At 40.4% G+C, this 22,871-nt stretch overlaps 1 protein-coding gene across 13 annotated transcripts in view; it reads left to right on the top strand.

Moving 5' to 3' along the window:
* Positions 1-22,871, top strand: part of PIK3C2G (phosphatidylinositol-4-phosphate 3-kinase catalytic subunit type 2 gamma) — a 244,152-nt gene that overhangs the window by 213,544 nt on the left and 7,737 nt on the right. For all 13 annotated transcript variants that reach the window (XM_058420387.1, XM_040063030.2, XM_058420389.1 and 10 more), the window contains 2 exons: positions 1,740-1,815; positions 8,975-9,069. In XM_058420387.1, coding sequence (XP_058276370.1) covers positions 1,740-1,815; positions 8,975-9,069 — 171 coding nt within the window. The remainder of the gene's footprint in view (positions 1-1,739; positions 1,816-8,974; positions 9,070-22,871) is intronic.

Below are 22,871 nucleotides of genomic sequence, written 5' to 3'. Positions count from 1 at the left end.
GAGGGAGCAGAAAAAACGCCACACAGCTCAGCGTGGAATTTTTTATTTCTCTTTCAAGTCAGTTTGTGTATCTTTATTTCCACCTCCTGCCTACTTCTCTCAAGATCTTTGAAGTCATAGGGCCACTTAAGTTGCTCTGCTTATTTTCATTCTGTCAAATAAAAGCTGGGCTGCCAAAAATATACTCTCAGCCCTGGAGATTTCCTGCACTTGGGACTTGTTCTGAAAGAGCCAGTGAAGGTCCCCTAGGGAATAACTCTGATGTTTAAAGCTGTGGCAGGTGTATGGGCTTTCCCCTGTAAGCTGTCTTCGTCAGATGAGAGAATAATTACTCATGCTCAGTACAGACAGGTGTATTGGCAGTCCACTGCTAATAACTTAAGGATCTGTCATTCGATGCAAGAAAAACAATTATGTTGGTTTTTCTTTCATTTTTTCTTCTTCTTCTTTTTTTTTTCCCCCTGATTTTTTTCCTTTAAAGAAAATTTCAGTGTGGGAGGAAAAATTCCAAACAGCAGAGTGAAAAAAACAAAGGCAACAGTTAAAATAAATCCAGATTTCTAAATCTTATCTCTCCACTGAACATACACATCTGTTCTTCTGTCTGCTGTAACCACATGTTAACTCCTCACTAGCTGCTTTTGTCACTACCCTGCCCCTTTTCTTTTTTCCTTGCACGAATTATGCTACATCTTGTCAAACTGAAATAACACAAATACTACATGAAGTACATCTTGCCGATAAGAGACACGATATTTTCCACTGACTGGAAAAAAACAGTGGTGACATTTTAATGCTGGAATCCGAAAAGTCTCTTGTCCTACCCATTCATTACAGTGTCAGTCCAAGTAACATCAGTATGAATGCAACAAATCTAACCATCCTAAAGAATGGCCATTCTGAAATATGGCTTTATGAAAAGCTAATAAAATGCAATTACTGTCCAGCTTTGATTCAGAGTCATGAGAGTCCATTTAAGAATTCATGTTTTTATTACCTGGCAAAGTACTGAAATCTGGGGATTTGGTTTATTGTTTTAATTCTCTCCAGCTGAATGTAACTACCTGTTATATATGTTCACTAGAGCAGCACAGGTCAGTACATAAAAATAAAAGTTACAGCAGTACATAAGCTGGATTACTCTTTTAAACAGGATGGTGAAATACGATCATGCCTTTCACTCCCTGTGGGTTTCTGGTGGGATTTAACCGCGTACGGAGCTTTCCAGCGTGAGTGTCCATTAAGCTGCCATGGCAGGGAGGTTTGGACAATATCTGAGCCTCAGGGAGGCACACACGAGGTCAGGTACTTGTGGTCAGCCCCGTGCCAAGGGCAAGTTTCCTGCTGACTACACAGCTCACAGCAAAGAGTCTCCAGCCTTTGTTTCACAGATGGGCTGCTCTGTCAAAGTACTTGCAGCTGCTAGTACAAACCTTGAGCTACTGGAGATGGAGCAAGAGCCCAAATCTCTGGCCCCCACAGCTCGCTGCTGTCTGAAAGGGTGTTGACAGAAAGGGGCCAGGTATGCACCAATGAACATCCCTGAGACAGTGTTAAAGGACACCATCATCCTCCCAGTGCCTGAGCAGAAGTCACTCCCTGGGTTCCTAGCTCATGATCAAAGAGGAAAAGCTCCCTTTTATTGCTAACTCTAATATATGCATTAAAAATTACCAGCAGGCTTCTTGGAGGGGGATGGTACATCTGATATTACCTGCAGTATTTGTATTCTCTTTCAGAATGAGCTTGTACTCAGCTTCTTCCTCAATTGGTCCAAAAATACCTTGGCAGAAGATCCGTCATATCTGACCTTAGGTATGTGGATTACTTCTTACTTATGGTCTTATTTCTTTACTAAGAAATTATAACCCTTGATAGTATTATGCAATATAGGTGAGTCTAAATTGTTTAGATGGTTTGGGCTTTTTTAGGATATAAGGATGCCAACAAATAATTCCAGATTTCTTGAGGTATTTGAAAATGTGTTGCTAATGTCACCTGTAGATTTCTTGCTCTTCCTCATATTCCTTTCAGCCTTGCTTCGTTTCTTTTTGAATAAACATGCTTATATGCAAAACAAAAGTTTATTTACACAAACTGTGGCAAGTTTCTTGTTTTACAAAACAGAATATTCAAAGGTTTTGAAGGAAAGGATGTGAGTCATGACAAAGCACAATATGTGCTTGCACAAGCGAAGAAAATCAGGGGTGACTTCTAAAGTAATTTTCACAATGAGTGGAGCAAGTAAATAACAGAACATTATGTTAATGCTTGGGCATACATTATTAATGACTGTGGTAATTCACTTCTTGCTAAATGAGATGCTGCACTGTTCCCTTAGCCTATCTAAATACTTAACCCATTTTCCTCTTCTGTCCAGCGCCTAATTTAATCTAATTTCTGACATTACAGCATTAAGAGCCAAAGCATAAACCATAAAAAGTAAACTCTGAATGTTTATTGTCTTCCATTGCCTTCATTCTACTCTGATAATAATCTTCTGTGCTCAGTTTTTAGGCAAAATAAAACCTCATAAAGGAGTCTGCAGCTGCACTCTGCACCACAACAGTTCAGCTGGTTGTTATGTTCTCCAAGTGATAGGATAGTTTCCAAGATCATCAGTTTTCCACATTTCAGAAAGGATTGTATCTCTGCATATTTAGTTTGCATGTCCATTAAGTTAATTTAATCCCTCTGCAGACAGAGGTTTCATTATCTCTTTTGCTGGGACCATTTTTTTTTAATCCATCAGAACAAAATAAATCCCATTCTGGCTTCTCAGCCTTTGTAAGATTCCCCCTGTGTGGAGTTCATTTGATTAGGGCATGCCATTATCATATTAAACCCATTATGATTATTGAAAATTACTAACGGTCTATTACTAAAGCTCTAACTTTTACAAAGGATCGAGGAGACAATGCAAAGATGTCCTAGGTGTTAGGAAAGTGTAATCTGGGCCCACGGGCTGCATCTCTCTGTGGGTGTCTTTAAGCAAAGATACAGATGTCAGATTGAGCTGAGGCACAAGGCAGTTAAAGTCCCAGAATAATTTTGATATGTCATTAATATTCGGCTGCCTAATTATTACAGAGAATCCAGGTGTAAAAGTTTTATGTTAAATCATGAGCTGAATCTATAATAAAATTGAGGAATAACTTGCAACATCATACCTCCTACATTGATGTCCTGAACCAGTATAGACTGAAGGATCTTGTTTTGTTGTCAATGACAGCAAAATCAAGGAAGAGAATGAAGAAACAGAGTCAAGAATGTTTTTAGTGGTTGTTCGATGAAAGCTGTGTGCCAGGTAACCCAGTCTGTTCCTCACTGTGTAGTTACTGGTGGTGAGGGCCACAACGTGGTTGGGGGAGATTAATTAGTGTGTCCCTGGCCTCGAGCAGTGAGGTTACAGGGGGATTAGTGTTTTCCTGTTTGAGAACTCTGCCTTTTAAAGTTTGGATACTTCGCTTCTAGACTCAGGGCAAAAACACAGGGGAAAAGTAACAAACGGAAAACCCAAACCACAAAAAAAGCAGCTTTCTTTAGCCTAGAATATTGATCACTGTCATTTACTGATGAACCAGCAGTGGCACACAAGGTCCAAACAATGATTTTAGACGTGGTGAAAACAAGAACCATGGGCTGAGCTGCTGTAGGTACTGCGCCATTTGTGGTGAGCTGTGAAAGCAGGCGAGCTCAGCTATCAGAGGGAGACCTGCCATGCACGTGCTGATTATCCACCTGAGAAATCTATTGAGACATATTTATTTCACAGCTGTTTTTCTATTCTTCACCTTTTCTTCTGAGTCAGGCTCCTGCCAAGCCCCAGTGAGCTGGCTGAAATCTTTGTTCCATGGCATGCTGCTCACTGTTGGCATCCAGAAGGGACACAAGTCCAGCTGAGGCAGGAGGAGGTGTCTGGTCATGCCAAGCTGCCAGGGAGCAAACAAGGAGTTGGCTGGGAGGAGCAAAGTGGCCCCAGAGGTTCTTGCTGGCTGAGGGTGCCCAGAAACACTCTTGATTTGAACTCTGTAGTAATGCCATAGTCAGTCCAGGAAGGAATTAACTTCACTGAGCCTGCAAAGAGCTGGTTGCCATGGAAAAAGTACATTTTTTCCCCCCTTCAAATTTCATTCCTTTTTGAGGTTATAGGGGTCTTAATATTTGTCTGTTTTGAAAAAATAACTCAAGTTTAATATGGGCTGTAGCTTTCCATGGGTCTGGTAGCTTTTCTCTCAAGCAAAAAAATAATCATCTCTCTCTTGGTTAGGATCAATATGAAATAAGATTAATGCCCAATAGGATCGGGTTATGAATTTTGATCAAACCAGCATCTTTTTCTTACACTGCTTTAATTTATAAATGTTGTAGGTAATTATACTTACTAAAGTAAAATAAAGATTAAAATTTATGAATTTGTACTCTGCTCCCAGCAACAGAGAGATTGGAAATCAGTGTTGAATTTACTTGACATGAATACTGAATCAGTACTCTCAGTGGCATGAATTCTGAATTATCCTGGATATTGTCAACATTTCTTCATACCAAGCTCACTACAAGGCAGTGAGAGCAGGTATCAGGAATGATTTCACAATCAGACTTTTATAAATGCCCTTTAAAAGAAGGAAGGAAGAAAAGTCTATCAAAAACATTTTTATATCAAACTAGTTAATTTTTCTTCTCTTGAGTTTATACCTCCTGAAAATATTAATACTTCAGGCTGGTTTAGTTAGGCTATGGGCTATAACACTGTACAGCCCAGCCCCAGCTCTGGCATGTTAAATTAGTGCTCCATGTGTTTATATGAGCCTCTGTCCTTGAGGCGCAGCAGGGGAGCAGGTTCTGTGTCCTTGTAAAGGGAGATCCAAGCTTTCCAGCGAGACTGTAATATGGTATTCCCCTCCACAGAGAGCCACAGTCCTCATGAGTAGTTCCCGAGGAGAATAAGGCTCTTGCTCATGTCCCAGGAGTGTTTTGATCTTCTGAAGTTGCTCACTCTCAATGTAAAGCTTCTGCCACCAGTTACCTTTCCTGATTCAGTTGCGTTTGCCCATGAGCACCTCTGGTTGGCTTGGAGGACTAAAGCACCGAGACTGAGGGAGTACTTTGAGCTGACTGGATGAAGTCAGGTACTTTGGAGGCTGTGACTAAAACAGGCAGATGGTTGGCTTGGGGCATTCAACAGCAGCCCTGGAAAACCAAACAGGTTCCAGGACTCTTTGATACCAAACGTCAAAAAAGGCTGTCACCAAGAAGAAAGGTCTAAGAAAAATCTGAGGGTGCAGAATACAGAATAATATTGAGCTCCCTGATGGCAGAGCGTTGACATTTTGTTAATTAGTTTCTTCACTTTGCTCTGCAGTCTACATGTGAAATGCAATGTATTATTAAGTTACAGATTCCCTATACAGTTTCCCTATTGATTTTGTCAGTAGCATCTTCCTCGCTGTTTATAATTCTCAAACATTGTGCAGAGTGTAATGCAGAGCTTGTTTTAAAATGCTGATAAGGAAAACATTGCCCAAATGGGAGAATATGGAGCTGGTTGTTCTCCAGCATGCCAGAAAAGACCATCTAGATAAAGCAAAGAACTGTATATTTGAGTTTCACCTTCAGTAGAAATCTGAAGGCTAATTGTCTTCATTTCTTCATTTGAAAACACAAAAGGACCCAGAGTTTTCTCGTACTTATGTTCCTCAATTAGAGGTTATAAACTGGCAGTGCTTGGGATTTTCTGTAGTAGGGCTGGTGGCTGACTTCCTCTCGGAATGCTGGCCTACACTGGCACAAACCAGAGAGGAAGAAACTACAAGTACTGCTTGTCCTCATTTGATATTTGACAGCATCAACACCAGAGAGTGAAGAATCCCTGAGGGGAACTCCTGCTTCAGCAACAGTCAGTGCAATTTGTCCTGTACCTGCGACAGACCAGCACTTGGTCCTTGTCTAAAATGGGCTGCAAACTGAGTATGACACTTCCCAAAAACACAGGGCCTGACCTCGAGTTTGTCTGCCCAAGCTGGATAGATGGGAAGTAATTATTGTACATGTATTCTATTACCACTTGAAGCTAAAATCACCTGGACTTCAAAGAGGATATGATCTAGCACTGAGTGTGGGAAAATTGAAAATACACCAGCTGAGTGCAGCAAACAGCAACTGGGTTTTACTAGGAAATATAAGCAACAGTGTTCTCTTCAATGTTTATCCAATTTCCCACACTCTGTTATGCTTTATTTTCCTTCCTTTTATTTTTTTTTCCATTAGTACTCAATTTATCGCGTACTAAGAGCAAATACTTTAGTAATAGTTGTGCCTGTAGTGTGTGTTTCAGGCTTCATTTTGCATATTCAATTAGAAATGCATTTTCTTCTTTTTTTTTTTTTTTTTCCATTAGAAACCTATTTACATTTCTAACATCCAAGGAAAAAAATAAAAACCAGCTCCCACAGAGAAATTCATTCACTGGATATAAGCACCACACTGTAAAAATTAATGAAAAACGAAGGCACTGGTAGTGTGGTGGGAAAGGGAAGGCACGGTGATCAGCTGGACTCTGATGATGTAATTTAGCCTCTGAAATCTGTTGCTCTTGCTAAACCACTTGTGGTGACTCACTGCAATTCACAAAATTAACAGAGCCACACAAATGAATTGCGCCCTTATGTTAAAACAGAACTGCCCTTGTGTTACACTTGTGTGTAATAGTCCAGAATTCTACATTTCCTGTTGCAAATTCAAGGCTAAAGGACCCACAGCTTGAGGGAAAAAAAAAAAAAAAAAAAAAAAAAAAGGAATTGAATTTTATGGGCTTCTTACCCTGGAAAAAACTCAACATTGTCTGGTTCATGGGGTTTTCATCCCCTGTCCCTCCCTATTCCTATTTGCATACCACAAGAAATGAAATAAGGTTCAGTCTTGCCAAGTGATTTGTCAAGGTTCATAAGGGAGAATAACAAATGAAGAGTTGCTGTTTGGTCTTCTGAATCCCATCTTAGTGATTTCTTCCTGAGATTTCAATTCTTCAAGAGCGTTTCAGCCCCTTCTCTAGTTAGGATGCGATTAAAAATGTATTTTTGTAGTCTCTAAAGGGGAGAAATTGGAGGTGGATTAATATTCTGAAATTCCACTCAAGCATCATAAACTCAGTAGTGTTGGTATCCAGGCTGCCTGGAGAAATTATCTTATGGCAGTTGCGTGTACACCCTGTGTTATTGCTAATTCATTCGAGTTCCCTTCCTCAGGATAAATGGCAATCACACTGGCTCTCTGGCTGTCGGTAGCACATGACACCTCTGTCACTGTGTCTGCTGAGCAGTTATTTTAATCTCTGTTTGCTCCAGAGGCTACACATTTGGTTTCTTCAGAAAAACACACCCAAGGTGGTTTATCCATTGCCACACCCCCTGTGCCGCCTCCTCTGCTGGCCAGAGGAAAGGCTGAGCACAGGGAGCTGGATTTCTTGCTGGCTGTAAGAGCTCTGGGGCACGTGTGAGGAGGAGAGGGCAAGAGTAGGACAGTGCCCCGGTGTCTGCTGAGGCTGAAAGGGACACATTGGAACCCTCCTGCAACCCAGGGAACAGTCCTGGTGCTCCCTAAAGAGCCTCTTGTGGCAGTGCATGACTCCAGTGCGTGATGGCTGGCCTGACATTCTCTTCGTCACTGCCTCTGCTTCTGGGAAGATGTGCTTCTATTTACAGCATTAATTACCGCTGTCTTGTCTTGTCTGGTGGTGTTATGTCACCCCGCAGTGGGTTCAGGGCTGGTGTGTCAGTGACACATCCCAGGGTGCAGGAAGGAGAGCAGGACTTCTCTGTCTGAGGTCTCAAGCTCAGCTACTCTTTTAACAGGGAACTCAGCCCATGAGACATCCTTTTTGTGTTGGAAGCTTAGCAGGATTGAGTTCTTTTACTTTTTCAGGTAAATTCGTGGTTGTAATACAGCTTTGGTCTAATTAAATGCAGCCCTATTTGCCTGAGTAAAACCAGACAACTTCACACAGGCAGTGTCTGGGCTGTCCTTGGCCACCAGCTGGTGCAAAATGGCTCAAGCCCAGCTCCTCAGCCCCTGCTCAGGTGAAACTCTGCAAAATAAGGAGGTCAGATGGATGCTGAAGAGAGGTTATGTTCACCATTACCTGATTTACAGTGGTAAAAGGCCTCTTTTCTCTGCTGTGTTTCCCTGCTGTCTCTGCAGGGCAGGTAAAGCACTTTACTTACCCAGCTTCAAGGACACACCTTTTTGGCAGTGAAGACAGTTGGCTCAGTGCCTCCTGCAGAAAGATGAAGCAGGATTTGCTTAGTCATTTCTTCCACATTATGAGACTGATTCTTCTTGCTTGGAAAATGAAAAATGTTGGTTTTTGGGCGTTTTTTTCAGTGGGAATTGTATCAGACTCTTAAAATGCATCTCAGTAGAAAAATCTATGAAAGCAATGGGTTGCATGAAAACCAGCCTGGAACACATAAAGTACAGAATGAGGAAAGGAGAATTTATATATGATGTTATTTCTCTAACTTGTTTTGGAGCTGGTCAGGAAACTTGCTCTATTTTCCCTTTTTTCTTTTTTTTTTTCTGTCTATTCCAGACTGAAAAAAAATTTTAAAAATCCAGTGTTTTTAACCAGACAGAACTGCAGCAATGGTGAATAGTGTCATCAGTGACTGCCAAAAACACCACCCCAGTTATTTGTCACTCGAGCATAAATTTCCCTCTGAATTTCAGATTGATGGCAATTAGTAAACAGAAAATCTCACTGGCAGTTAACAAACAAGAAAGCAAATGAGCACTGCATGTCAGACCACTTTCTTCCATCACATTCCTTATCCATGTTTTCTAATTTCACCCCTGATTTAAGCATGCAGCAGGTTTTTATATGCTAGCTAATGTGTACTTCAATATTTCACAGATCTACTTCCTCTAAGCTGTTAACTAAAAAAAAAAAAAAAAATCAAGCTGTTTGGACTTTTTTCAGGTCCTCAGTCAGCTGGTCACAAGCCTGGAGTACAACTGGTGATATCCTACGAGAACACCCGTCTGACAATAATGCTGAAACACATGAGGAATCTCGTGAGTATTTTTATCAGGGTGCATAACTAGTAAGTCCTTGCCTTTGCAGAGTGCTGTGAAAACATTAATCTTCAAACAGCCTTTCTAGGATAACTAATTTCAGCTCAAAGTACTGATAGTGCTGTTCTGTGATGGTTTAACAGTTGTTTTTTTCCCTTTGAGCTCGCTCAGTATGGTTACAGGTGTGAGACAGACACAGAAACTGAATTTCCTTAATGGCTGGTAATGGCCATTTCCAAGAAAACAAATTTTGATACTGTTTTGGCCCTCTCAGCTGACACATTTTGATAGCAGTCAGACTTAAGGCATCATGCAGCAGCATGACTTTTTGCAGCATGTCAGCCTGGCACTATGTATTGATTACCCAGACATTTCCTTCTAGTCCAACCTGACTGTCTACGATGAAGGAAGAGCTCAGCAGAGGGAGCAGGGCTGTATTTTAAGGAGCAGTGGCGTTTGGAGGCACGATGCTCAGCTTTGTAACACTGTCAGGAGGCTGAGAGGTAAATGCTGAGTGTTTCTGGAGCCAGGCTATGGGAGGGGAAGCCGCCAGTGCTCCTGCAGCACAGGATTCCTGCAGGTGGAATTGGCTGCTGAGGGTGACTCCAGAGGTGGAGTTGGTGTGTGAAATGCGCTCTCTCACTGGAGGAGAGTGTCAGCTGCTCCACAATGAATCCCATGCCTGGGTGTGCTCTTGAACTCCCATGGCTCATGTCTCAAGCAATGGCTGTGGCAGGAGAGCCTTTATTTTTCTAGCATGGGGATTAGAGCATTTATTAGCTATTGTGGGTTCTCAGTGCATACTCCATGCCACCTCCATCCCAAACTGGGTTGCAATCCATTTTCCTAAATGGGGAAAAACTGAGGGGCTAATGTGAGCATCAGCCAGTAAGAAAATGAGGCTGATTTTTTAATTAGAGGTATGAGACACATGAGGCTTACACAGCTCTGACTGTTTTCTGCTGGCCACTCTGGCTTCTCGTTTGCAATTCAAGCATCTCCATTCTGGTCTGTAACATTCAATACATCTCTGTCCTGAGACTTGTTTTCTGTGTCCTGTGTGCCACTTTGACAGGTAAGATCAGCCTCTGCTGACAGGTCCAATTTATACAAACTTTCCCTTCAGGATGTAGCACAAGACTCTCTTTATTTTTTCAGTTGAGCTTGATAAATCTAAGCGACTTTGATAAATTTTTGATAAAGTTCTAATTGGTGGGAGAGGCACATTTAAGTGATTGCCGTGCTGATGATATCATTGAGACTTCAAGCAGGCAATGTGTACATGCACACAAACAATTTGCAGGTGTTGGAATTAGTCTTTCTTCCTCCTTGTTCCCATCATTGTAAGTGTGTAGGCTCCTAACGGTGTTCTTAGGAAGTTCTGGCCGTTTAATTAAGTGAAAGTAAATTACAGCACAGATAGCTGTGTAGTGCAAACATGAAATCCTGGGTTCAGTTCACTTCATTATGGAAGGGGACAGTACAGCTCGGAATTACTGTGCTGCTGTGGAGCGTAGGTAACTTAAATCAAGCCCACTTTAGTGAGTTTGCAGAGAAGTGGTAGGAGTCCCATTCAGCAAGACAAATGATGATTTGTGACTTGAAAATAAGGTCATTGTTGCGGCAGCCTAACTTGGGTAATCATGTTTTTAAATCCTGGCCTTCCAATTCCTTTCTTCCACCTGGCCATCCATCCGCTGTCATCTGATCCAAAATATGAAATAGTGCTTCAGGGTACTGTGATACTGGACTGCCTTCAGACCAGTAACCTATAATAGGAAGGTTCTTTATCCCATTAGTAATCTTCTCTGCTTCCCAGCCGTATAAATCAATCTTTCTGATGTTTCCTCTTTTCTTTTTCGTTTCCTCTTTTTTTTTTTTTTTTTTTTTTTTTTTTTTTTTTTTTTTTTTTTTTTTTTTTTTTTTTTTTGTTGAGATGAACAGGGATTTTAAAAGTATGCCAAGATCATATCTTATTCAAGACATGTTAAAGCTTTTTCAGGTATACTCAGTCTTCTGCAGAGTCTCACTGATTATATTTTAGCAGTTCATCTGTGCAGAGATTACTTTGCTATCCTGTTTTATATCATAATTTATAGTAAATAATTTTTGTTCTGCTCTTCCTTATTTAATTTATCTCTATAAAGAGATTTTATGATGTGTTCAGATGTGAAAATAATTGTACTAGGCCAAATTAATCCCAAATGTAGCTTCACAGAACTGACAGGAATCTCTATCACAGGAATTGTGATAGAGACTTTTGATCCAGGTAAATAAATTTGCTTTAGTGTTTGCACAGGTTTACTTATAGGATTTTTAACCGGAGACCTAGATCCTGCTGTGCAAATCCTACATTGATATCCAATGCACAAGAGACTCCCTAAGGAGCTGGTATTCTTTATAACCACACTCAGATGTCACACTGGTTCTTTAAAGGAGGAAGCCAGAAGACTGCAGTGCTATAACTTTGCAGGAATTTGTCCTGAAGGAAATTTGCCCATTCACATAGGGTGTCTTAGAGAAAAAATGCTGCAGCAGTGGAGAGGCAGAGGTCTTGTCAATGTGGGTGCATGCCTGGGCTCCACAGCGCAGGCCCTGTGGGTCTGATGCATCCACACGTGCCAGATTTGCTGCAGATGCACAGCTCTCACCCCTGGATCAGCTTCAGAGTGCCCTCTCCCTCAGCGCTGCAACATTTCTGCCACGTGTAAAAGCAGCCAGTCCTGCTTGAAGAAAACTCTATCAAAATTTCTGCAAAGACAAACAACAGAGAACGGCCTTATGGATTTTGTGGCTGGAAAGGACCATTAATCTAATCTAACCTTCTGCAAAGAAAAAAAACTGCATTTTTTTTTTGGCTAAGGAAATACTTGCAGCCAAGGAAACTGTTTGAACACAGAGATGTTAAGATTGGTTGGTAATGTTTGCCTACTGTTTAAGGCTGTGGGTGCACAATGAAGACAAGTTTTGTTAAACAGATATTTATAAGGTACTAAAAATGTTTCAGTCTCAAGATTTCCCTCAGCAATTCATGGCTTTGTTTGAATCCTGAGATTCTGTAAATCAGGAGGCTCACTGCTTCTACATAAGATTTGGATGGCATCACCACTATTGCTGAGAAAAATAACTTTAAATTCCATTTTCAAGCACAGAAAAGCCACGATACCAATAAAATGAAATTTTCCAAACGTGTATTACATAATTTGAAGTCAGCTTGTTGGGACAATGCTCGCTCCTCTCAGATGCAGGCAGTGCAGCACTGGGCACTTTATCCATAGGGACTACAGGCAATATTGCATTAATAAAGTCAGCCTGGGGTAGAAGGAAACATTTGTGTAGGGGTGAAAACCTTAGAGGCCTGGAGAGTTTTCCTCTGAAGTCATGGAGGATGTGGCAGGTGGAAGGGTGAGACAGGGCAGGCTTATTTTATAAAGACATCAGTGTAGCACCTGGCAAAGTGCGCTAAGTGGTCTTAAGAGGAATATAAAGGAGCCCCAGGGGAGGTTTGTTTTGGCCTCTGGAAGGATTTGTTGCCTTAGAACAAAAATAGTCCAACTGCAGCAGCATAATGCCCAGAAAAGCAGCAATAGGCAGGAACAGGAGCGCAGGGGGAATGCTGCTCTACCTTAAAATTGTAGGTTCATGCAGAGGTGGAGGTGAATTTATTGAAATGCATGTAGGTTTTGAACTTGAAATGTTCAAGCCAGGTTCTGTTCACATTCATTAACCAACACAGAGAATGGGAGATATCCAGAGCCCTCCAGGTCTCGCACAGGGCTGACTATGGGCTGCCTTAGCTCCAAACAGCCAGGATCTGCCAGGCTGCCTACTGGGCTTCCTCAAAAAAAAAAAAAAAAAATACCAGATGTAACAGAAATAGCCATTGCTGACATCCAGGAGGAGGTTGCTAGCATATTTCCTTGCCTGCTTCATGGAGAAGCAGAGGGAACAGTGGTTCAGCCCTGGCTCAGGAGGAAGCCTGCTTTTGCCACGGACTTCATTGCCATGACTTCAGGCATGCCCTGTTTTCCTAGATAAGCAGCTAAACTTTCAAACCTCACTGCTAAAATTTTTTTGCCCATTCCTTCTTGTGGACAGAGTAACTCCTCAGAGGTAGAGGGGAGGAGAAACAAAGCCAAGTTGTCCTGAACCTCACGCCAATAAATGTAAAATGTTACTAGAATTCAGGAAAGCGTGTGTGGGCGATGAATTCAGAACCAATTTTACAAGGGGAAAATTTGCTGGAAGAAAAATAAACTCCTACAGCTCTTTGCAGAAGTGCTTCCAGCTTTCCTTTTAGAAAAGCTCTGAAGCTGTCATGTACTACTCCCGGTGATTAATGATTCTGGGATAGCTGATATGTGGGTGACGAATTAATAATCAGCTTTAGGCTTACACAGACATCCAGACGCTTTCCACTTCGTGTCTGTCCTACGCTGTGAGAGTACAAATTGCTTCCAAAAATGTTTGTGAGATGCGATGGCTTAAATGTGTTGGGAGGAAAGGTGGAAGCCAATCTTTCCCAAATCCAAAGGGATGAACATTAAGCCTGCAGCACAGGGCTACAGGGATGTTCCAACCTACAGTACAGGTAGATGCTCTGCTGCATTTTCTGGGTTTTCTCTCAGCTTGAGCTGGAACAGGGTTGGAGATCTTCGCTCAGTCTGAGCTGGTTCCCATCATTCCTCTCATGGGCCCACTAAATTTTACACTTTATGACTATCATTGTATAGATTTAAATGGAAAATATATACTACCTGCCAACGACTCAGTGCATGACAATGAAATAAAAGGCCACAATATCCTTTCAAAATATTATGAATGTGTGCTGCTTTCCTTACTGCAGCCAACAGGGATTGGAACGGAGGTGCACGGATAGGCAAGGCAGGGATAAAAAACAAGTGGAAGAAAAAAAAATCACTTTGAGCTGAACAAAGTTATCCAGAGAGTATCAGCGGCAGAATTAAATCAGCAGCTTGGTTGATGGAGGGAGGTAACGTCCAAGTGAAGTTCTCCTTACTCTGACACAGGGAAACAAAATAAAAAGCCACGGGAAGAAAGCTCTTGTACCAACTCTGGTTTATAAAGAATTTGTGTTTAATTTCATATACACAGAAAATTCTTTCAAAGTGAAAGGAAATTATTTCAGATAAGCTATGTTCTCCTTGAGACTGAAAATTAGCTGAACACCTCTAAACAAAGGGTACTACAACTCAGAAGTAGTTTAAATTGGGAAAGAGATGAGGTCTGTTCTTGTGGCACAGGGATTACTGTTGGATTCAAACATATTTGTTTTGAAAGGTGTTTGACAAATATGTTGTACAGAAAGTTCTGTTATTATTTCTTGTTAAACCCTTTAATCTGTCACAGTCACAGTACTGCCTCAGCTCTAAATTCTAACTGCTCATTTTTAAATAAGTAATTCCCTACATAGTTGACATGTGTTGAATAAGAAAAGAGAAAAAAGAAAAAAACAACAGTGAGTTCTGTTTAGTAATATGAGTGATCTGGGAGATGAAGGTAAACAAAAATTAGATTTGCCACTGGTTGCAAATGAAGAAAGCATTAAAAATAATGATGCAGACAGAGCAAGATCAAGAGAATAAAAGTAATTTCCAGAACCCTACAAGTAGCTTGGACAAATGAAAAATATTTCCTTGGAGAGGGAGAGATCTATATCCCACAGTAATGTAAAGATGAAACAAGCCCATGGTGAGACAGGAGGTTGCTACAAGAGATGCCAATGAGAAAGGCCAGATCCTGGTGTCGTGGGGCAGAAATGAAGTAGTTCATCTTTATAAGGCTTTGATAGCAAACTATTTCTCTCAGAATGTTGTTTTGTTTTTTAACTAGAATACAAGTTCAAAGAACAGTTCTCAGTAGGGTTGCTGGGGAGTGATTGATTCTTCAGGAGTGATTTATTGTTACTAAAACTTAGTTAAGAACAGAACTAACAAGGACACGAGTCAATTGTGCAAATATTTAAGGGAGAAGACAGGAAAGTTCAAGAGGAATTATTAAGAACATTGAGCAAGAGTGTAAGTAGAATTAATGAGAGCTAATTAAGGAGCAGAAATTGCAAGCCTCATGTAATGAAATGCTTTCTTACGCAGGGAGATGGCATGCTGTAGAATAATTGAAGGAAAAGTGCAGAGAGATTGTACAGCTGGAGAAATTAAAGATAGGCATATACAGACTTTTGTAACTAATTAAGAAATCGAGAAAAAAAAAATGCAGAAGGAAGACACAGATCACAGTCTCACTGGTTTTTACACATTTTTATATTCACTCACTATCTGGGCCCAGGCAAGGAAAGAAAAGAATTTGTATGTGGCAAAAAGATAGAAACAAAACAACAGCCTTTGCTTATGTTTCTTTTCTCAGAGGCTAATTTCCTTTCCTGCCCTTAATCCTGAGTGATTTCAAAAGGAAAGTGAAATGGGAATTTGTCTTAAGTATTTGTTCTCCTTTGTACTTTATTCAAAAAAAGAAATTCTGGGATCTATGTTTCTAAGGGTCAAAACAAGATCATTCTTATCTCAGCCAGTGTCATGACTAAATATTAATCTAAAAATCAAGTGTTCCAAGCACAACAATAATATGGGGTTGAAAGCAATGGAATTTAGTTTCTTTATGGGCTTGGTGATAATTCTGAAATAAAATCTTCCGAGACTTGTTCATGAAATCTGTTCTCTGCATCCTACATCCTGCACTGACGTTGCTCATCCACAGGATAATACAAACCAGGCCTGACCCTTGATCCATGATTTCTCTCATCTATGGGGGAGAAAAAAAAAAAAAAAAAGGTAATTTTCTTAAAGATAGGAATGCAGCACGTGGTTCAGAAATCTAGAACACATTACCTTTTCTTTCAGAAAAAAAACCAAACAAACTTTTGTGTGATTCTCACTCAAATCTTTTACTGGGAGCCTTACATTTGTCCCATACATTCCCACTTCTGCTTTGTATTATTTTTTCAGCCTTGGTAACTTCTTCATGCTCACATGGTGCTATGTGGAGCACACAGTACTCGAGTCCCAAGCATTGGTGAAGGGTCAGGAGTTTGTCAGAGCTCAGCAGATGGAATTAAGCTCTGACTGAGTGGGGTACAGGGAGAACCCACCCTATGATGTCTTTTTCTTTGTTGCTTGTTCAGAAACAGTAACAAACACAAGCCAAGCTGTGTCATTTCTTGGCTGGAGGTAAATTCTGCTCCTCCTTGCCTGCTGCCAGTGGTCTCTAAAGGGTCTCTCTGTTTTACATGAGTGTGTGGTTCTACAGGCTCATCCCCACTCCATTTGGGATTGAGTCTGTCCTGATCCACAACTCCTTCTGGATCATCAGGATAATAAATTACTCTTTTTCAGTGGGTGTTAGAGATTCATCTCAGTGCATTTCTTCAACTTTCTGGTTTCAGACCTCTGTAGAAATAAAGGCTTGGGAGAGAAACCTGTGTGACATTCAGGGTATCCTAGGCCAGCTTTCATTTTATTTAATTCATTTAAGCAGAGATAGACAGGCTTTCCTCTTAAGTGACTGAAGCAGATCAGAAGCATTTTTGCATAATTCTTAGAAAACCCTGAGTCTTTTGGGATCCACTCTGTTTCCCAGAATGCTCTCCCTTAAATAAAAAAATTAAAAAAATAATAAAATAATAAAAAAAAATCACAAGTTTTGTTGTTTTTAAATATTTAACAAATAATTCCTCCTCATTTTGAAAATCCCACTGTCTCTGTGCCTTGGGACCAGTTTGAGATGCTTACCTATGTGACGTGCTGGAATCACATTTCCATCTCATTGTGATGGATCAGCTGCCTGATCACAACTGTTTTGAATCCCATGAATTATTTTGCTCAGCCTCCAATGATCACTCCAGAATGGACCATTTTGCCTCCAGTTTCCAGCTCCATGCAAATCTTTGGCCAGTGGTGGTGACACAAAGCAGCAGGATCTGTCTCAGCTGGGGCTAGGCACCAATGTGGGGACAACTTAACCAAGCCAAGCCAGGAGATGTCCACAGGGTGAATCTCTTGCTGGTCTCCCCCTTGACCGGGTTACTTTTTCTTCCCCATTTCCACAGGGTGAATCTCTTGCTGGTCTCCCTCTTGAAAGGGTTACTTTTTTTTCCCCATTTGACAGCCAGGACACCTTGGAAATTTCCGGTTGTTTGTTCACTTTTTAGAGATTTTGTTCCTCAGCACAGCTCTAACCCTATTTTTGCCAGCAGAGTTGTCCCCCTCAGGAATGCTGCTATTGCAGCCAGGCTGCTCCAGTCCTGGCCACTCTGCTACTGGCAGGTTGATGAGGATGCTGAAGGTATTGGACATCAGCTGTATTTGGATATTCACATCAATAAATCTGCATCTTTGCATTTTTAGCATGGTAAATGACAAAGCCATCTGGAGGCTTGCTCCGCATACCCTGGCAGATTTCAAAAAGGTAGAAAATGCCTGCCCAAAAAAATGCTTTCCAGAATTTCCCTGACAGCAAAATATTTTTATTGCCCTGCATTATCTTGAGATAAATGCAATTTCTTCTTTGGCTGCCTTGCCACTGACCTCCACAGCAGTGATCTTTGTCAGTGTGTCTTCTGTCTTTGTGCACACACCCAGATAACCCCAAAAAATCTGGGATCAGAAAACATAATAAAATAAAACTGCTGTTGGAGAGAAGCAGTTAGGTATTTTCAAATTTTAGGTGAAAAATGTGGCTGTCTGGGGACAAAGAAACACCGTATTTGTGCAATCACTTTTGGCCAGCTGCCTTCCTGTTTTGTGTTGCCAATAGCAGGTAGTGCAGGGTGCACCGTAGTGGCAGAGTGGATTATCTTATTTTGTAATTATTATTTAATTACTGCAGATGGGATTTTATTTTTCATTTTCTTCAAAGCAATTTGGGGATATTTTGTGAGAGGGAAAGGAAAGGCTCAGTAGTAAGGTAGAACAGAGGTGCTCATGCTTTGGTATATGCAGAGCTCAAAGGAAGAATTGGATTCCACATTAGGATTTGGGAAGCAACCTCACAACCACCCATTCACACAGCAATCCCATTTTTCCTGAGATTTATGTATTCTTTGTCTGCTTTTGGAGGAACCTCTTGCTTTGTAATACTAATTTCTCAGCTCTTTAAGCTTAGAAGTAGCCCAGAGGAGGTTCTCTTCTTCCTGAGGCAGAGGCTGTATTTGCTAATTAAGCTGCAGCTTTGAAAGACAAGGTTTAGCCTTCCTCTAAGTTACACAGGGGCTCAGAAGTGAAAAACAGCAGCAATGACGGCTCTTCCATGTTCCTCACTGATTTTAATTTAGTCTAGAGGCAGGCAGTAATTTACAAAGGTTACTGCAGTGCAAGGATGATTTCTTCTGTGGATTTTTTTCTAATCCTCCTTTATTGGATAATAATCAAATCCACCTAGTGTCTACAGATAATATATAGACATTTTGTCTTGTTGAAGGTTTTTTTTCCATACCACTTACTATAGTGGTTTGCTTTTGAAAGGTGTATGGATATCTCAATATTAAAAATTAAGGAATGTTTTGTAGTCCTTTCTTCACTATGTAAATAAAATCTCGTAGCAGTGTATGTAAGAGAAGAACACGAGGATGGTAAAAGATAGGAAGACTGAGAGAACTACTGGACAAAGTGAATTATTTTTATTGGAGGGCAGTAGCTGAAATGAGGGTTCTTTCTAATGCCTGAATATATATATGTATATATATACACATTTTATTATTATTATTATTTTTTCCACTGAAGAAAAGGAAGAGAGAAAGATTTAAAAACATCAAGGAAATTATTCGGGGGGGGAGGAGAAGTAGTTATTTATAGAGGAGGAAATATGTCATTAGTCAGTACGAGTTAGTTGATCATTAGTTTTTACTGCCAAAATTGTTGAAAATGAAAAATGGGAAAAAGCGAACAGCAGCTGGAACTATCAAATGTTCAGGAGCCATCAATCTGTTCCTCTCTAGGACAAAAGGTGATCTGCATGTCTAACACTAACAGAAACTGATGGCATGATTTAAATTTGAGGCAAAAGTCACGTAAAAAGAAAATTTTATGTCGCTTAGGAAAATGTGAGTTTTAAAAAGTTCTACAATAAATTATCCTTAAAATGCATATTTTAAAAATCCAATATTTATACTGGATGCTAAATCACTAAATAGATGAATATATGGCAAATCACTGAATAGTTGAATATATGGCAAATAATATACTTTGCAGTAGTTATTCCTATAGTAATGCTAACAAAGAACCCTTGTGTTAGGAGAGTTGTAGATCATTAGTAATGATCAGGGGAGAAAAGTCATTAGGATAACATATTTCTTGTGGAAAAATTCATTTAATTTCATCCATTATTTCCCAGCCACAGCTACTATATTTTAAATTAAATCATATTGGACATAACCTATCTGTGTGGGGTTTTGCAAGCAAATACCAACTTTTTTTTTGTTTTGGAAAATAAAACTGGAGTGGAAAATGGAACCAGCCATAACAGATACAGGCTGTGTATTTTAGGTTTTTGGTATTGAATTAGAGATATGGAAAGAAGTAAATCCAGAGTACTATTTTCTCTCCCTCATTCTCCCTTTTTCTTAAATATTTTCACCACCTTCTGGCTGACTTTAGAAGAAAAATAACATTTCCAAAGTAAATTCCTTTTTTAACATAAATAAAGGCAATTATAACTGAGTTCCTAAAAGATCATCTGTCGTTATCAAGGTCAAGAAGTCTGGTCATTCTCTTGAGAAAATAGTTCAATCATCACTTGGTTGTACTTGCAGAAAGAAAGCAAAGTCAGTTTCTAAATTAAATTTGAGCCAACTTCTAAATTCAGATTTTTTTATTGGCAGATCAATATCACTGGGGAGTTTTGTGGGTTTTTTGTCCCTAAGCATATCAAGAGAATCTATGGCATTTTTGTTGGGAGCTTGGTTTTATACCTTTACAGCCTTACAGATTTTTATAGCTTGGATTTATTTGCAAGCAAACACAATAAAAGATTTAAGACAGTAATTTAAATCGGGAGTAACTTCTTCTGAAGGAAGTAAAAATCCTTTCTTTTTGGGTTAATGAAATGACTACAGAATTAAACACAAATAGAATTCAATTTAAAACTTTAGGCTTTTTCTGATTGCTTGATCACAAGTGCATTCACACTATAAAGGTTTTGCAGAATAAAGTGCAAAATGGCTTTCCCAAGGTACCCTTTGATTTTCCTTCTGGCCTGGACTATGGACAGAAATCAATGAGGTTTTTTTAATCCTTTAATAATAACAAAGAGGGGGTTTGCTGGATGTCAGAACTACTCGTGAGCCTGCTAGAAATCTTACTCTGTTTCTATAATGGACTCACCGGAACAGATCTCTTTGGTGCAAAGAGAGAAATTCCACCTGACTATGAGGAAGAATTTCTTTACTGTGTGGGTGACCACGCACTGGAACAGATTGCCCAGAGAGGGTGGGGAGAATCCCTCACTGGAGATATTCCAGAACCATCTGGATGCAACGCTGCGCCATGTGCTCTGAAATGACCCTGCTGGGAGCAGGGAGGTGGGGCCAGATGACCCCATCTGGGATTCTGTGGCTTTGGTCAGGTATTCCTCATGTTTACCTACATTTATAAATAATCCAGTGCGGTCTGAGTTAGATGTGATCACTAAATGTGATACTGTGATATGACAGAAGTCATAATCCTTAGTAGGAAAAATATTTCTGATGTTTCTTCCACTTTTCCTTTATTCTCCAGTCTCCTTTATTTCGGTGCTCATTTCAGAATCCCTGGGAAAGGATTTATTTGCCCAAAACTTGGGGGGTTTTTGCCTGCTATGTCAATTGTCTTAATAAAATAGTTTACTTCAAATTCCACCTACTTATTATGTAAAAAGAGATTTTTGCCACATTAATCCCAGTCTTGTTTTTACACTATTACAGTCAAACTGCCATTATCATTCCTTGTTCCTGCTAGGAAGTGTCTAGCCAAGTACAACTCTTTCCATTTCAATTCTTGCCTCAAGAAATCCTGTGGTTAAGCAGGCTCTTCACAAGAAAAGAAATTCAGCTTTAGTGCCAATGAAAAGAGAAACCATCATAAACTCGTCGCACGAGCTCCCCATACTCTGCTCTTCTAAGGCTGAGGGCTGGTTTACACCTGCTCTTAATCTGTAGTTTTAAATTATTAGTGCTTCATGGGACCGAGTCTTTCTGGCAGTTGGAGCCCTTCATTAGGTGGATTGTGTCATGTCAGGAGTCAGGGGAGGGCAGCTGAGAAGTGGAACACGTGATCCGGCTGGAAGAGTGCTCAGCTGGAGCTTTTTTGATTGTTTGATGGCATAACAGTGCCACTGCAGATGGAGAATTGGGACAGTTTGGGATTTGGAGTGGCCTCTTTGCCTGTCCTCAGCAAGGGAAGAGGAAGGGGGTAAATGTCACTTGTAAAGTTGGGGAGAAAAAATCAACAATCAGAACTGCGATGGCTACTTGGAATTCAGGTGGCTGCACATCAAATTGCCTCTAACAGTCTGACTGCTGATTGCTACTATTCATGAAAAGTGGCTTTATTTTAGTTCTGAAATATCCCAGAGCTCTCCCCTTGAGTTTTCCCACCTGAATCCCTAAAATGTTCTCTTTCCTAATTCTCTCTCTTGACCCTCTCCTCCTACTCACCTCTTTCAGCATGTATTCAGCTACATTCAAAGGGATAGTGAGGAAGTAGTTTTCAGTCCATCTCATACAGCCAAAACACTGCTGCAAAGAACCTTCCTTAAGTTTTGGGAGGAATCAGCTGGCAGGGGAAGGTTAGTTGGCTGAAGGCAGGGTAACATGACAAAGAGCAGCTCAAAGGCATAGTGACAATTTTACCTGACTCGTTTTCAGTTACTTGCATCCACTTCTGGGCACCCAGATCCTGTTAAACCACATTAACTTTGGAGCCTGTCACCTCAGCCCGGTTCTTTTCTCTGCCTGAAACAACTAAAATCAGTTGACATTCAAATTACAGTGCTGTTTATCTATTCACTGACAAGTGAAGAGCTTGATTAGGCTTAGGATCCTGGTTGCTTGGAGTAGTACTTAAGGCTGCATTTCATTCTCCCTCCCGATTTTTAAGAGATGTTCAGTTTTCTGTTACTTGTAATCCTCAATGGAAGTTTCAGTGCAGTCCTAGATCAACAGAGATGGGCTTTCAAGTGAACGGTGTAAATTATAAATCCTGCATTAACAATGTGGCAACGTTGGAAAATACCCTTTAGTTCCATTGCCCTTTAATGGCTCTCTAATGTTGGCCATTGAATCCCATCTATACAAATCCCATGGGTATTTTAAATCAGATGTGCTGTGGGGAACTTAGCAATAGTAATATTAATCACTCCCATAGTGCTGACAATATGTAATGGTTTGAGTGGGGCATCCTTTGATGCTGTATGGTGTTAATGATAGCAATAATGAGCTTTGCAGTTGGCCACATCATTTGCCTTGAAGGATCACTTCAGATAACAAAAACCAGAGGTTTGTTGTGCAAGAACTGGTTGTTCACACACACTAGCACTGTTTTCCTTCCCAATAGAGAAGTTATTTATTGCTAGGAGACAGCAGTTTCTTCTATCCCAGGGATACGTTGTTGATAATGCTGTAGAAAGCCCCACATTTCCAGACACATACCGTGAATAATCGAAATATGAGAAATTACCTCATTCTGAGCCAGGTGTAAAATTACAACAGGAGATATAAATGCAAGTGCCTGTGTAATCCTCTGAGTTCGTTTGTTCCAAATGTTTTAAGTTCTCTTCTTTTTGCCTGTATTCTTATT

This window comes from Hirundo rustica, chromosome 4, assembly GCF_015227805.2.
Source record: "Hirundo rustica isolate bHirRus1 chromosome 4, bHirRus1.pri.v3, whole genome shotgun sequence".
Classification (NCBI taxonomy): domain Eukaryota; kingdom Metazoa; phylum Chordata; class Aves; order Passeriformes; family Hirundinidae; genus Hirundo; species Hirundo rustica.
The sequence above is the reverse complement of the archived record's forward strand: the minus strand, read 5'-3'. Positions and strand labels throughout refer to the sequence as shown.